Below are 16,259 nucleotides of genomic sequence, written 5' to 3' on the forward strand. Positions count from 1 at the left end.
TGCTGATCCTCATCACTACATTGCTTGGAGTGGACATCACACTGCACTTCCAGGATCATATGGACACAATACTGTTGCATTCATGCCTTTATCAGCAATCAATGATGCAAGCAGCTGCTTTGCCCTTACAGAAAAGTTTGGCAACACTCAGCTGAATTATGAAATTGTATACAAGGAAGCAACACAACAAAACTGAATTACATTTGTGACCTCCCAGTAAATGAACTGCAGGCAGTGTCCTCAGGGGGCCTTGGTTATATAAAGATCCCCTTCCTGCTGGGAAGACCACTCCCTGATACGGACTGGCTGTGCTGTTCATTATGCCACTGCATCTTTTCCATGCTGCTATTCCCTCTTGCGGCATCTCCTACAGGCACACACGAGAGGCTGCAGGCAGAGAAAAGTTGGCTAACGCAAAGATGAGCTATCAGCTACGAAAGTTCTTTAGCACTATGACAAACTTTATTTAATAAATAACCCTAGCTCACGAGATAGGTTCTTTAGGAGGTAGTTCAAAGATTAGTTACACTGTGTAGAAAAATAAACAAAGGGACGGGAGAGCGGTCAAGCAGTTAGTGTGAGTGATCAGTAATAAGGACCGATGGGTTCCATTTCCAACTCTGAGAGGGGAAGCGGATCTAGACTAGAATTTTCAAAAGGGATCCTAAGGGATCAAAAACTTAAGTCACATTCTCAAAAGTGACTTAGGAGCCTGAATGTCACTGAAAGGCAATGGGACTCAGGCTTGCAATTGCTCAAGTCACTTTTGAAAATGGAACTTAGGCAATTTTTAAAATTCTACTTCTAGTGTTTAATACAGAGGACTGAAAATCAGGACTCCTGGGTTCTGTTCCTGGTTTTGTGACCTCTGGCATGTCATCCAACCTCCCTGTTTTCCCCTCTGCCAAATGGAGTTAGCAATACCCAACTATCTCTTGCAAAGGCTGCCAGACTTCATTAATTAAAATGTATCAAGTGCTTTGAGATTCTTGATAAAAGATGCTATCGACATAAAATCAGTAGTAGTATTCTGCAATAGTTTGGCTGCTTGAATTGGGAAGGAGGCAACAGGGGGCTTAAATACAGTTTATATCTAATATGTAAATTGCCAGAGACTTCCTCAAACTGAGTAGAATCAGAGGCAGAATACTGTTCTGCTCAATAAAAAATGTGCAGTGCATAGTACCATTTTCACTAGACAGCTGGGCATTTTTACTGTGAAGCCTGAGGGGGAGGGGAAAGACACACAAGAAAGGTATTCACGTAAAAATGTGAACTTTCAAATGATGACAGCAACAGCTCCGTTGTGATTAACTGCCATCATCCATGCACCTGATGGGATAAAAATATTAAAAGGCTGCTACGTCGCTCCATCTAATCTGGGCACCGTTAGATCAGCACAGAACAATGAAATTGATGAGCAACTGAAAATGGCAGCTGATTCCTTCTGAACGCCTCGCTGATGTCTGAGCCTGTGCGCAAAATCCCACAGCTAGATGAACAGGAGAATAAAGCAGTCTCTCTCGCTCTCTGCCCCCACCAATACAAATAAGGGCACCTACCACCAAAATGTAAAGAATGCACTATGGAGTACAAAGCGACTTCTCGGGGCATTTTGTGCTGGGTCAAAGTCCTACTGTGTTTATCTTTCTGTACAATTTGATAAGGGCTTTTACAAAATACAGCATCCAAGCCACAACTGTTCTGATTTATATCCAGTGCAGAAAGGCGCCAGGTGCCTATTACTGGCAACTGAGGGAAAACACTGCCCAATTGGTGGCATAAGATCCAACTCCCTGTTTAACTCCCAGCAGCTCTGCTTAGATTCTCCACTGTAACCACATGTCCATCCCACAGCACATGAAGAGGACTCCATGGCAGAATTCCCTAAGCCTAGATATCCATGGGATAATGGCCCCCTGGGGATCCAGACACAGTGATCTGAGAGGGGCTTACTGCAGCAACCTGCCTGAGACACCAAGGTGGGGTGGGCTGGAAGGGACAGATCAAGGAGTCAGTCAGCAGAAGAAAGCATTTCTCTGAGGGAGGACAAGTCTATTTGAAAGAGCTGAGGAAGGAAAGAATGAGTTGGAGAAGAACAACAGCCCGGAGGAACTCAGCAAAATCAATGTTTAAAGGACGTCCCTTGCTGAGCAAGGGCCTTAATAGGAGTCAAGGGCAATAATGGCAAAATTCTGGTAGATCTGGGCCCCTTTCAATCTCAGTTCCTGCTACCGTATAGAGGGAGGTCTGTAATGTGGTACTAAGGGTGTCGCTGAGTGACATCTCTTCAGCAACAATTTCTCTTCCAATTAAGAGCAGCTGAATACAATCTGAACTATCACTGCTCAATAGCGAACCCAACTAACGGAGCGCAGGAGTCTTGTCAGCTCAGGGAAACACAAAAGGAACAAAAAGGACATAAGAATCATCAGCTGTTTTAGGAAAGGAGCAAATACCACCAATCACTATGGGAGTTTGTCTTATTAAGGAGGTTAAGCGATGAATAGGGAAGTGTAAATAGATTTTTCATTAATCAAATCAAAGGCAAGATGCGCTAGGCTGTGTTTTCAACAGCAGCTCCCCATGAATTAACCTTCCTGAATAAACTTTGTTAGAGGCAGCAGACAGCAGGTATATGTTGCCTTGGAAGGCTGTGTTTCTTTTTCAGTTTTAGTCCCTGACCCTATCCCTTTCTGGGCTTTCTGCAGTGTGCTGCGTCACAAGTGTCTCTTGCAAACTTTCTTGAACGTTTTAGAGTCACTTTACTGGAGAAACACTGGGGTTTGCGGTGAATTTATGTTGAAAACAATTTAATTAAGGGGAGACCAGATGGCTCAGTGGCATCACACTGGCGCCCCAACTGAAATTACACTGCAGGAAACTCAGCTAAGAAGAATATCGAATCAACTTCTTGCATTGTCAGAGAGGAGAATTCTAGGCCCATAGAGATTTTTGCTTGTTAGATATTTTGTTTTTAAAGCTATACAGAGTCCCTTTGAGAGAAACAAACTGCCGCATAAAACAATCCGAAAATACCAAGATTTAACACTCCCTTCTTTTCCTGGATGCTCCTTCAATAGGACTGAAGCTTCCAGTTCAAAAGTTTTCTCAGAGACACACAATATATTTCCCCTCTACAATCCTGAGCGGCTTTTACTTTATTCTGATAGGTTAAGCGAAAATTAAGGGTGAAATCCACCTGTGGGCAGAGGGACAGCACAAGGCCTATGCACCCTATTTTGGGGGCTTAAATGGAACTTAAGTGGTGCATAGACCTTAAATAGGCCCTTTCCACAGGGAAGAATTTCACTTTCAGTACAAAGAGCCGGGGCAATTTTAAATGTACAACCTCCCCCGCTCCCCTAAGTCTTTTTTAATCTGGTGCAGCTGCTCTGTAAAGTGATGCAAAAGAACTGGGTTTAACCACTTCCTGAGTAGCAGCAGGAGACAAAGCATACTAAACAGGTGGAAGACACCAGACTTTTGTAATAATGCTCCAATTGCACGGTCCTCGCTGGCTAATGGATGGAACAGAGCGGATGATGGTCTGACCACACAGCGCAATACAGGAGCTCGCTTGCTCTACCATAGGCGGAGCTGAGTTAAAATGTGTCCTGCAGAACCCAGAGACACCCTATCCAAACAGCTCAAGTCAACAACTTTAACATGAGGCTAGCTTAGCCTTTAGGTCCTTGATCCTTTTCTAAAGATGACCAGGCACTCAGTGGGGAAAGTAAAAACAAAATATAAAGAAGTCTTCTACAACGTCAGGAACTTCAAACAAAAGTTCAGCTTTTAGGTCCTGTCTATGGTACCTGCCAACACCTCCTTGTAAAAGATGGTATCAATCAGCTTCACCTTAACACAGTTTCAGAGAGAAATGCATTTAGGATCCGACAGGACAACTTGCATGAGTAAGTGCTACTCAACAAGAGTAAAGGAAGCAGAATCAGATCCTTAATGCCTGGGAATTTTGAAAACCAAGATGGTTAAATCCCTCTTCTCCCAGGCACCATAACAGAAACCTATGACATGCCTTGTGATTTCCACGCAATTCAGCAACAGGAACTTCCACTGGAGAATGAATAATCTAATCACTCCAACTGCACTAAATTCTTTGTCTTGTCCGTAGCTTGGATAAGGTCTTCATGAGACTGTCAGTCTTTAGAATCTGAGCACGCCACAGCTACTGGCAGCTCATTTAGTTCTAGAGACATCCCAGTTCTCCTGGTATTATTAGCAGCTCAGAATCAAAGGTTAGTTTTAAAACCCCACTTAAAATTTACATCAAGTAGCTAATTTCTGTATTTGTCAAAGTGGCTGCATTGAATAAACATATCCCAGTCCTTCTTCCTTGCATCAGAAATAACAAAATTGTAGGGTGACATTAAGAGACAACCATGAAACAAAAATGTGTTTTGTTTCATTAGTCACAGGCTGTGCACCAGCCAGCTGTCTGCGCTAAAAATATGCCAGAGTTAAAGATTTTGTAAATTAAATGCACTGCAGTAGACAGCTCCTCTCAGGTGGGAATCCGCCTCCTTCCCATTTCCAATATCCATGTAATAGATCTTAAAATAACAGAGCCTGAATCCTGAAGATTGATTCTTGCTTTGTTACCTATACAATTTCCTCTAATGTTGTCGTATCAGATTCAACCCTACTCTCGAGATCAAATCTGCAGACTCTGCCATGCTGTCATTGTGAGCCAAGATCCTCAGCTGGTATAAATGGGCATATGTGCATTGACTTCAATGGAGGTATGCAGTTTACATCTGGTCTGCTAGTCTGAGTGCTTCCCACAGAGTCACAGACTGCATTGAGGGCACCCTTCAAAGTGCTGAGAATGGAGGAGGAAAGGCATCATCTGCTTCTTGGCAGTTCATCTTATTCACCCCTTTCGACAAGAGGAAGGATGGTTCCACGGTTAGAGTAGTCACCTGGGACCCAGGTTCAATTCTTGACTCTGTCACCGACTTTGAACAAGTCATTTAGCCTCTCTGTGCCTCAGTTCCTTGTTTCTAAAATAAGGCAAGTAGCATTTCCCTACCTGGCCGGGGTGTTGTGAGGATAAATACATTAACAATCACGAGGCACTCAGATACTTCAGTAATGAGGGACGGATAGGAGGGATAGATGGATGGGCAAACATTCATAATGCAATACTCCAGGCATTCCCACTCATAATGGTCAGGTGAGACAGAACTGTATTTATCTACGCTCAGAATTATTCTGATCTCAGAAAGAAGGAATAAAACACATATTTAGCTTGGCACTCCTTTCTAGACAACATTTCAACTAAAAGGAGATAAAACGGTCAGCTGAGCAGCCTCCCAACTGCACCAAGATATATGGTCACTACAGCCAGCTGCTTGCAACCACACAACAAACTAAAATCTCCCGCCCAAAGCAAAACCTAACGGCAAATAAAACATGCAGATTATTGTTCAGATATTATGGAACCCTAAGACAGAGACAGCTAGTACCTGTATCTATGTCACTTAAACACTCTAAGCTTTGCCTCCGAAGAAGCCTTAAGGGGGAAAAAAATGGGGAAAAGGCTGGGTCCTCTGAAAATTGCTTCTGTACTTCGACTTAATCTGCTAAAGAATTCTACAACAGGCCAGCTGGCAAGTGGTATTCTTGGTTAAGTAACCCGAGACAACCAGGAAAAGGAACAAATACACCATACTGATGCAGGTTATTTTAACAGATTCCTTTTGAAATCAACGGTGCCAGGGTCCCAATTGTTTCAGGTGACGCTCTGGACTAAACAGCTATTTCTTCTGTTACAAACCTCTTGGGCAATTTTATTTACTTAGTTTTAACAGGTCCAAAGGGCAAAGGCAAATGTCACCCACTCACTGCTCAATGACCAATACATTTCATTGGTGCGGGTGGGGAGGTGGAAGAAAAATTTGAAAGCACTGGATCAATCTATGCTGTTATCTGGGATCAGAGAGTGTAAGGGTAAAATACATCAAATTGTAACTACTGGGAATTTTCTGGTTTGTTTTTTTAAATAATCACTTCAAATGAAAACTAAATAGAGATGATTTACAAGTAGAATTCAGACATCTAAACAAACAGATTTTGTTTTGGGACACAGCCATGCAAACAGATTTTTGTTGTGGGTTTATACAGCCCCAGCACAATGGGGTCCTGACCCATGATGAGGATTCCTGGGCGACTACAGCACTATTACTACTACTAACAATGATGAAAGAAAAAGAAGATGAGTGTGTAGCCCTTACATATCTGGATGGCTCTTCCCTGTTTTGGTCATTCATGTCTGCAGGAATGCTCCGTGTGGCCATTGGTCCCTTGGCAAACGGTTTCGGTAACTGGCCCCTGAACTCTGACGAGATGAACTGGAGCTGCCAACTGCAGGAAACAGAGAGAGGAAAACCTGAAATGAAACTCTGGGAACCACCAGAATTTTGTAACGAGAAAACAAAAAGTGTAACTAGAGGCTTTCCAGTCTACAGAGCAAACAGTCCTGCTAGAAAAGCAGCAACGGGGTAGACATATGCACAGAGCCAGCCCCCCATCCACCAAATTCAGTTGCACCTAGGCAAGATGACTCTGTTTGCAAAAAGACTTAAGCACATGGGTAAGAACCACTGAGGTCAATGGGAATACAAAGAGAATATACCCTCACTCTTGTAAATTTCACTTACAAGATGCACTCAAACTTAATAGACAAGTGAACCATAGCTGAGCCATCAGTGGAAACACAAGCAGAACTCCCATACATTACTGTGGCTCATGAAAGATACATAATGCACAAAGGGGAACACAAACCCACCCACGTCCTTTGTCCAGACTGCTGTTCCCCATTAATCCTGGCAAGCTTCCTTAATGCTAAAAACAGTTACAAGACATGGCAGGCATGGGCCAGAACACTGCATCGGGGAAATGCATTTTGACTGCGGTGTCCACTCAAGGAGTCCTGGAGGCTTACTGTCAGGGAGCTAAACTACATTCAGAAACAATTGACTGAAATTGGCATCAGGCCTTTTCCATCCACATTTAACTTTTGAACTTCATTTAATATTTGCAAGTCAAATAATTTTGGCCACAACTGCTAGACCAGAACCCACGCCAGCCAGGAGCAAGGCACTTCAGCTGGTGAAAGGAAGAGCTTTGTTCAGCACACTCTCGAATCAACACTCCAGCGGTTTTAAGGAATGCAGGATTCTGCAGCCACTTGTGCCCTAATAGCTTGTATTTCAGGCCTTCAAGGACTAATCCCAGTGCTCATCTACTGCAACTGATTCACTGGGGAATCACCAACTGCTGTCTGCAAGCCCGGCAAAGCAGTAGGACGTTTGCCCATGAACACGATCTTTGAAAATAGAACTGTACTATCTTGCAGTTCTGCAGGTTGGACGGAGGGAGGGAGGGCTGTTTCGTTTTTGTTTTTTACCCTTTCCATCTAAAATTAAGGGACATTACCTAAAATTGCTTGGCAAGAGTAGCTGGGATTTTTGGGACACATTCCCAAAGCAGTACACAGGGTTCTGGTGACTAAACACCCTATGCTGATTTGAAGATATACCCCTAAGATGGATGCAGAACGCCAACTGACAGTGTCAGGAAATGAAATCAATTGGATCTTCCTGACCGCCTTTTAAGTAGCATATATAATCCTGCCCATTTCTTAGTCAGAGGCCCATCATAACGGGAACAAATCCCCTTCTCCCTTTACAGATGTCCAGAGATTTTTTCTGAAGCAAAGGCTTTGCTTCTTAAGGAAGCAACAGCTGCCCATTGCTCATGAACAACACTACAATAACAACCCCGTGTGCCTGGGGGCTGGAAGACCACTTCAAAAAGTAAAACATAATTCAGTTTCAAGCTCCCAAACAGAATGGCTGTGAACTAGAGTAACTGAAAGTACATCATTTCAGAATGAAGAACATAACCTCGACAGGACCCCTGTAAGAAGCTGAATTGTTACCATCCGTGCACATGGCTCAACGAATTAATTAATTTAAAATATTTTGAACATCTGAAAAGCAAACAGATGAGTCACTCTTTCCAAGATCACTGGTACACGTGGCGCAAGTCTGAGGGCTTGGCATTATGGACAGCTGGTGAGATGAATTCTTGTCAAAACTATCCTACAAACTGCATCCTGAGAAGCATATTCTTAAAACTAATGGTTTTATGATATTTCCATGCAGCCCTGAACTTGTGCATTAGCTACATCTGATGCTTTGGAGAACAAATTGAGACTGTAGATGTACCCTATGGCCTTGAAATTTTATTTCAGGATGATAATTGTTGCCTTTGGGTCTCCATAAAGTTTAAAGGAATGCCGTCTGCAGTCTAAGCTGAATTCCTATGTTTCTAGGGAACCTGGACCACAACAGGTGAGTCACCAACAGCCTCGCCCCTAAACACAGCCAAGCAGACATGGACAAACAAACCAAGATGGAGAATTTGCATAGAAGGGATTCAGTGGCTAAAAGACCTGGAGAGAGGAGTCATCAGTCAGGTAGGGCTGATAAATCTGCCTGTCATGTAGCGTCACTCGGAAGGGCAGGCTTTGTTTCTGAAATTACAGCCATGATATGCACATCTTGCTCTCACTTTGGCCCCAGTTCAGCAAGGGGCCTAAGTTCAGGCACACAAGTTGATGTCAGTGGCATGAGCTTCAAGCCGGGCAGCTGCTCAAGTATCTTACTGAATCAGATCCTTTATGATGAGCAACTTACTTATCTGGCAGGAGAAAGCTGCTCGGAAATCGGTACCACTCCTTCCCCACACAGACATTAACTGACCTCCCCTCTGGCACTGTGTGAATAGTCGGATCAGTGGCAATCCTATGAAATTCTGGATACAGGTCCAGAGGCCCATGGTAGCCTACAGAGGAGGAAGATAGCGAACAAAGAATGAAAAGGCGGGTGGTATTCTCACGGCTTGACTTGTTTATATTTAAGCCTCCCATCAAAATGCTGGGAGGGTTTGGAGTACATACCCAGCTACCTAGCTCTGGTATCTAGAGAGCACCCATCCCAATGGCATCATGTTCCATTAAGACTAACGCCAACCCACTTGCGATATTACAGCAAGGCCAGCTTCAACTTCTGCCACATTGTCCACAAGAAGCTGCCAAAATCATGAACATTCCTGTCCTTGTTGTTTAATAACACGTTGATTTTATTTTAGGACTTTCCCATGCCACACGTTTCCACTGTTCAAGGAGTTTAGCTTAACTGAGAACATAAAAAGGGAGATTCCACAAGGGCTTTGTTAAAGTATAAAAGTTCATATCAGTCACAAGCCAAGGTTTGCTAACCTTGGCTTAAAGAACATAAAGTGATTGCTGGATGACTGTAACTGAAATATTGCATGTGCACCCAGAGCAAAGGATGGGCCTGTAGTAAAATTAAGAAATATAAAAATAACACTATAGATAAATATTCATACAAAGCCTCAAGTGCTTTCAGGGCCTTCTTAACTGATAGCTTCATAAATAAATAAAATAATCTACACTAAAATGTAGTTAGGATCCAAATCCCATTTCAGTCCCTTGTTAGAACATGGCACTTTTATCACCACTCTCCTGTCACTACTGTATATGGCTTCAATCCTGCAAATACATATGCCCAGGCTTTACTTTATTTAGGTGAGAAGCTCCAGTGAAGTTAACAGGACCACTCCTGGCCCCAATTCCAGAAAGCACATACACGCCTATTTAACATTAAGCACATGCTTAAATCCATCTCCATGCAGGAAAGCACTTAACCACGTACCTAAGTACAAGCTTTACATGCTGAAGAGCTCTCCAGAGTATGGTCCCACATGTGGAAGGATAAGTACATATGTAAGCACCGGTCTACACACAGATAGGATACTGGTATAACTATGTTGGTTAGGGTGTGATTCTTTTTTTCTGATATAATTATACCCGTACAAGCCCTAGTGAGGAAACTGTTACACTGGAGTAACGGTGCCTTATACTGGTACAGCTTATCCCCTGAGGTGGAGGATTATTGCACCTCTATTACTATATTGTATGGTTAAAGTAGAACAACTTTTATGCACAGAACAAGCCCTAATTCTTTGTGAAGTGCCCTCTGGACTGTCTTGCAACTGTCTGGGTTCAAGAACAGGACCATCCTAAAACACCAACCTTTGAATAAAGCCACAGAGCGCGAGAGTGACAAGAGTCCAAAGAGAAAAACCGTCCCCAGAGCCAGCCAGTTGGAGGAGACTGTGTAGTGCTCCAAACGGTAACGCTGGAATGCGAAGTGGTAACATTTCTGAAGGGACAAAAAAGTATTAACGTCATTAAACCTATGATGCAGCTGAACAGAGATCCAACCCAATGCCCCTGGGGAGAGAGCCACCTGCAATGGGGAGAACAAGGGGTTCCAAATAGAACGCAAGATGTGATTAATTTAAAGGGACACTATCAACTTAAATTCTTTGGAAACTAAATTTAAAAAAAAAAAAAAATTTCTAATAAATCCTCTATAACAGATGTAGCTTCCACAGTCAGTGAATGTGTCTGCGGTCTCAGTTTCTCAAACTTGGCGCCTCAAATAAATGCCTAGAGATTCACTTGCTTCAACCACATCCCATTCCTGGGAATTTGATTTATTTAAAGAATTATTCAACTGAACTCATCACAAATACTTTTCAACCCTCTTTTCCAGGAGTTCTTCTTTACTGGGCATCACAGCCCTCTCCAAACCAGGCCTCCCGCCTGGCAATTCCCCCAAACCAGTCCCAGCTGAGATTTCTACTACTGCTCTCTGTGGGTGCCTCTCGCCAGGCCTTCTCCCAGGCCCTGGGTCTCTCCTTTCTCCATCTGGACTGGCTCCCTCTTTAAAGAAGTTCCATTTCCAGGTTTATGTCACACAATACTTGGGCACCTGCCTGAACAGCAAGCCACAGCCTGAAATAAGGTACAGGACCAGCGCATTTGCAGCAGTGTTTAAATATAGCCTTGCCTGACCTTTTCTGTTGTTGTTAACCCCTCTAAGGGCTTTTTTGCTCTTCTATAGATGACCTGACAGGTCCTTCTGGGCAGACCCAAAAGAAACAGTATGTAACACACTCGAGTTCTGCCCCTCCCCTCTCTCCCCCACGCAGGAGGGATTATTCACTTCCTGTCCTAAAATGGTCTCTACTCCTCTTGCATCATTTGCTTTCATCTCATAGCAGCCGTGGGATTGTTATTTCACTGTCAAGCTTGTATGGTTAGCAGGGAAGCAGTTTAAATTCTCAGATGGCTCCTCCATACTGAAAGTAAATCAAGTGGTGTTAAAATATGCAGAACAGAGATACACACCAGAGTATCCTGCAGCCATGTTTGGCAGGTGTCCCAAACCACTGCGTTCTCAGGGGCCTTCCTACTGCACATAGCAATCCTCAGCCAGGGCTATAGAACTGCTAGTATTACAGGGCTTGATCTTGGGAGCAGGTAGCTCAAGAATTGCACATTAGCAGAGCTTGCGCGTGGGAAGAATTGCAATAGCTGCAGATCAGGGTTGTGGGACATTGGCAGGGCTGGATAAGGGGCCAGGGACTACAAGGGATACTGCAGGTCGGGGTTACAGGGAATTGGCAGCGCTGGGTAAGAGGCCAGCACTGCAGTAGCTGAAGGTGTGTTAGCAGTACTGAGAGTGGGGCCTGGGACTGAAACAGCAAGAGGTATTGTATACCAGGACGGGAGGTAATGGCAGAGCCAAGGGGAGCAGCTGGAAGAGTCTACTATAGAGACTAATGACTGCAAAAAAGAACTAGATAAATTCATGGAGGATAGATCCATCAATGGCTGTTAGCCAGAATGGGCAGGGATGATGTCCCTAGCCTCTGTTTGCCAATACCTGGGAATGGGCGACAGGGGATGGATCACTTGGTGATTACCTGTTCTGTTCATTCTCTCTGGGGCACCTGGCATTGGCCACTGTCGGAAGACAGGATACTGGGCTAGATGGACCTTTGGTCTGACCCAGTCTGGCCGTTCTTATGTTCATTCATTTGTATTTTTCGTGGCTAAGAAATGAATAATTTCAGCTCTGTGATCTGGAACATTTTACTCTACGAAGTGTTTTAATCTACATTTATTAAACACTTTTTTAGCTCTTTAAAAATAGCAATTTCCTAATGCCTAAACAATACCATTTTCCTTTTTAATAAGGGAATGGTGAAAATCTTGGATTACAACAAGGACTTCCGAATAGCCCAGCTACAAAGATCAAATTTCATGGCTTTATAATGCGATCACATGAGATGCTTGTCTGGGATTGCATCAAATGATCAATCTTCCAGAACATTTGGGCCACTGACTATTCCAAATTGGGCCAGGGATGTTCTCACACCATGTGAGAGAATTTCTAATGAAGGGCCGTTGAGATGTTTCAGTGCTAACGCAGAACACCCAGGAAATGTCATGCATATTAATATTTGGTGGTAGCACTTGACATCCTAGCCTACTGTTCAAGCTAATCCAAGATTTTTATATCATTAGCACATTCTATTCATACATTTATGCCATTTGGGGAGGGAAATCTCCCCATTTTTGCTCCTGCATCACTGCTTTATGGGGATCGAATGATTCTGCACAAGTTCTCAATCAACTAGAACTGGAGGATTATGTTTAGCCAGCTACACTGTAAAAGCAGCAAACACATACACATTTTAACTTTAGAACGGTTGTGTTTGTTCAATCCCAGGGCTTTATGATCAATCTATGTGCCACATTCTGAAAACTCAAACCCCGCTAGCTAACAATCAGAAACAGCTGACTGCACATCATGCTCTTGGGCACTGCAGAACTATGCAGATTACTGCAGATTATGTTGCAGCAGCAGATGTTCTGCAGATGTTCCCAAGCCTTCGGGAGCAATGATATAGAAGTCAACTGGTAATTAAACCCCCTTTAGGTACCAGGTTATAAAACGCAGCACTTCCCACTGAAACCCACCTGAAGGGCAGAGAGCGCCACAGCTCCACAGAGACAGATGAGAGGATATATGGGAAACAGAAACCTCTCCTCTTTATGGGGTTGACTGAAGAAAATCAGGATCCAGATGTACATAGGAGCTAGCGTAAGCCAATATGGGCGACCCAGATTCTGGACTGAAAGAAGCATAAACCAGTCAATCAAGGCTCATGAGACTAGTGAAATAAAGACAAGGGCTTTCCCTCAGTTTTCATTCTCTCTCTCAAATGGAATGTTTCACTATTCAATCCCAAGCAGCACTTCCACTCTCCATATCATAGCCAAAATAGCAAGAAATCAGTCAGGAGTAAAGCTTGCGTAGTGGATTTCTGTAGGCTTCAGATGCCCTAAAGGTCCCAGAATGCAGGGAAGCCAGAGCCCAAAAGAAGAAGCAGGATCTGGATAACGAGCCTATAACTAATCCCAGGAAAAAAAGACAAAAATCCATCATGACCTAAAGCTTCTGAACAGGAAATCAAAAATTCCTGATATTTGTTTTGTTGTACTATACTAGAACATCCAGGGATCAGAGATAGAGTCCTATGAAGCTTATATTCCTAATTGAAGTGGTTGTTTAGGTACTTGTATTTCCAAAACCCTTGTTGCTTCATTACAAAAATAACAGTGCATGTAAGATCTCTCAAGTAACTTTTGTGTGTGTAAAACAGGAAGAAATTAATTCAAAAATAACAATAATTACCCTGAATTTTAGTCTGACGAGGTTGCTCAATGCAATTTTAAATCCTCTCACCCCACCCCTCCAAAAGCTGTAGTGTTAAACAAATAAGCATAGAGGCATTTCACAGACAATAAGAACAAAGCACCCAGAAGAATGGCTTCTGCTGTTAGGCACACAAGTGTTAGGTGAGCAGCAGGAAACCTGCATTTATAGGATCTCCAACTGAGCTTTTACTGGTTTCTGACAGTATGTCAGCCACATTCAAGGAACAGACACAAGCAGCACCCTCTAGTGTATGCTTTCAGGAAGATATATTACAATGCCATTTCTTAACAGAATTCCATACATAATCAGAATCCTAACAGGAGACGCTGATCACAATGCTGCTATCTGCCCCTAAAATATACCATGTGTCCATCCTTGGGAAAAATGCGTTAGCAGCAGCCAGAGGAAGATGCAACCACTGGGTTTTTTCTTCTTCCACTCCCCCGCCGCCCTGGTATTTTAGAAGAGCATCTTGCCAAACTGCATGAGTTAAACTGACATCCTTTGATTTAAGAGAAACCCAGTATGAACTGGACAATGTTTTGTTTTTTCACAGTGTAATTTATGAAGGACTAAGTGATCACTTTGAAAGTCAGATGTCAGACTAGACTATCATAATGCTCCCTTCTGGCCTTAACATCTATGAATCTAAAATCTACCAAAATGGGACTTAATTGTATAATTTTGTAGCAGCAGCACTTGACATGCCATATTTTGGGCTACAATAAAATTTATGGCCACCCCTACTAGCCCTTAGAGCAGAGATATGTAATAGGACTGAGAATTTAAGCCTCATTTGTTCCCTTATGAAGGTAAATATTCAAGTATTTCAAGGAAAAACTATCATTTCAATGGCACAGCTGTGAAATGGTACATTAAAGTGCAAGAGACTTCCTAATTCAGGAAGACGTTTTTCAGAAATCTGCCCTACGTGGGCTCAATCCTGAAAGGTGCAGAGTGCCTTCAACAATTCATACAAGTGCTCACTACTCAACTTCTTGCAAGATCATGCTCCATATGGGCAGCATCAAGAGAAAGGGGTAGCTTGTAGGGATTAGAATGGTTTATGAAGAAATAACCCGAAAAATCCAAACTAGATCCAAAAAAACCCCAACCCTGTTCTCTCAAAGCTCTCTTCTGAAATGTCTTGGCAGTTGCATTTAAAATAACAGTAAAAAAAAAAAAAGTGTAGAGAACTGAGGGCTGACACTTCCAATCGAAGATAAGATGGAGATAACTACGAGTATTTTTTTTCCCCTAAAATTTCTGTCAGGGTTATTTCTACAGCATTTGCATCTGTGGCTGAAGAGCGTGTGGTTGTACAATTTGTCATACTTACTCGGCGTACTTCAGCCTTGACAGCACAATGCTCTTCAGAGGAGAGGGAGGCGCGGGGAATGAAAGGATCATCCTTAAAGAGTCATGACCGTGTTCCGTCCCTTGCCGGATGCTACTGTGAGCTCAGGTGTCATTTGCTGCCTCTGTCTCCAGCCTGCACCCATTGTAGGGTAAACAGTGCAGTGCAAATAATGAGCTCCTGGAACCAGGCTGTGTTTTTGTAAAGAGTTCCCTGACCCTGATTTTGCTTCCAAGAAAGAAAAGCTGCATATACAGCAAATAAGCTCTCTCCTAATTTTCAAGGATCTGGGAGACATGTGCTGTTGGAGCTCAGCTCTCAAAGACCGCAGCACTCACCATGAAATTTCTGTAGCAGACATTCCATGAGGGAGGTCAGCGGCAGGGCAAGCAGGGCCAAGGCAAACGCCACGTTGAAGTTCAGGAAACCATTAATAAAATAGAAGGACCAGGGCTCAGTACCTGTGGGGGAAGTGGGGAGAGAAACAAAAGATAATTAGCCTGAGTGCCTAAAAGGACAAGATGTTATGGCAGCCCCATTCTCTCTCTGCCTGACCATGATCAGTGATCAGCAGCTTCAGAGATCGATTCTCTCTATACCCCATGGAGCTGAAACCAAAGAATGGGGTGAGGAGCATCTTACAGTAAGGGTAGGTCTACACTACCCGGTAGTTCGGTGGCAAGCAAATCGAACTTCTGGGTTCGACTTATCGCGTCTTGTCTAGACGAGATAAGTTGAACCTGGAAGTGCTCGCCGTCGACTGCGGTACTCCAGCTCGGCGAGAGGAGTACCGCGAAGTCGACGGGGGAGCCTGCCTGCCGCATGTGGACCGAGGTAAGTTCGAACTAAGGTACTTCGAACTTCAGCTACATTATTCACGTAGCTGAAGTTGCATACCTTAGTTCGAATTGGGGGGTTAGTGTAGACCTGCCCTAAGAGAACCAGTGTGGCCTAGAGGAATGAGCATGAATCCGATTTGAGCAGCACCTGGGGTCTAACCCTAGATTTGCTACTGATTTACTGTGTGACTTTCTAAGTCACTTCCACCTTTCTTTCCACAGCTATAAAATGGGATAATGATGCCAGGAGGATTAGTCAATAGTGATTTAAAGGTGCTAGAGTGCCAAGTATTACATCGCTGTCTCCATGGAAGTAACTTCATTGCTTTTACCTTTGCGGATTAACTGAAAACACATACACAACATACTGTC

The 16,259-nt window shown here is 43.4% G+C and overlaps 1 protein-coding gene across 10 annotated transcripts in view; it reads right to left on the minus strand.

Annotated features, from left to right (window-relative positions):
* The window catches only part of LOC117868612 (alpha-1,2-mannosyltransferase ALG9-like), a 133,240-nt gene that overhangs the window by 95,714 nt on the left and 21,267 nt on the right, over positions 1–16,259 (minus strand). For all 10 annotated transcript variants that reach the window (XR_004643666.1, XR_004643665.1, XR_004643668.1 and 7 more), the window contains 5 exons: positions 15,387–15,509; positions 12,950–13,104; positions 10,148–10,277; positions 8,727–8,874; positions 6,258–6,387 (listed from right to left, as the gene is read on the minus strand). Coding sequence is in view for 2 of the 10 variants with exons in the window: in XM_034754725.1 (XP_034610616.1) it covers positions 6,258–6,387; positions 8,727–8,874; positions 10,148–10,277; positions 12,950–13,104; positions 15,387–15,509 (686 nt within the window). In the remaining 8 variants the exon portion in view is untranslated. The remainder of the gene's footprint in view (positions 1–6,257; positions 6,388–8,726; positions 8,875–10,147; positions 10,278–12,949; positions 13,105–15,386; positions 15,510–16,259) is intronic.

This window comes from Trachemys scripta, chromosome 21 (assembly GCF_013100865.1).
Source record: "Trachemys scripta elegans isolate TJP31775 chromosome 21, CAS_Tse_1.0, whole genome shotgun sequence".
Taxonomy (NCBI): Eukaryota; Metazoa; Chordata; order Testudines; family Emydidae; genus Trachemys; species Trachemys scripta.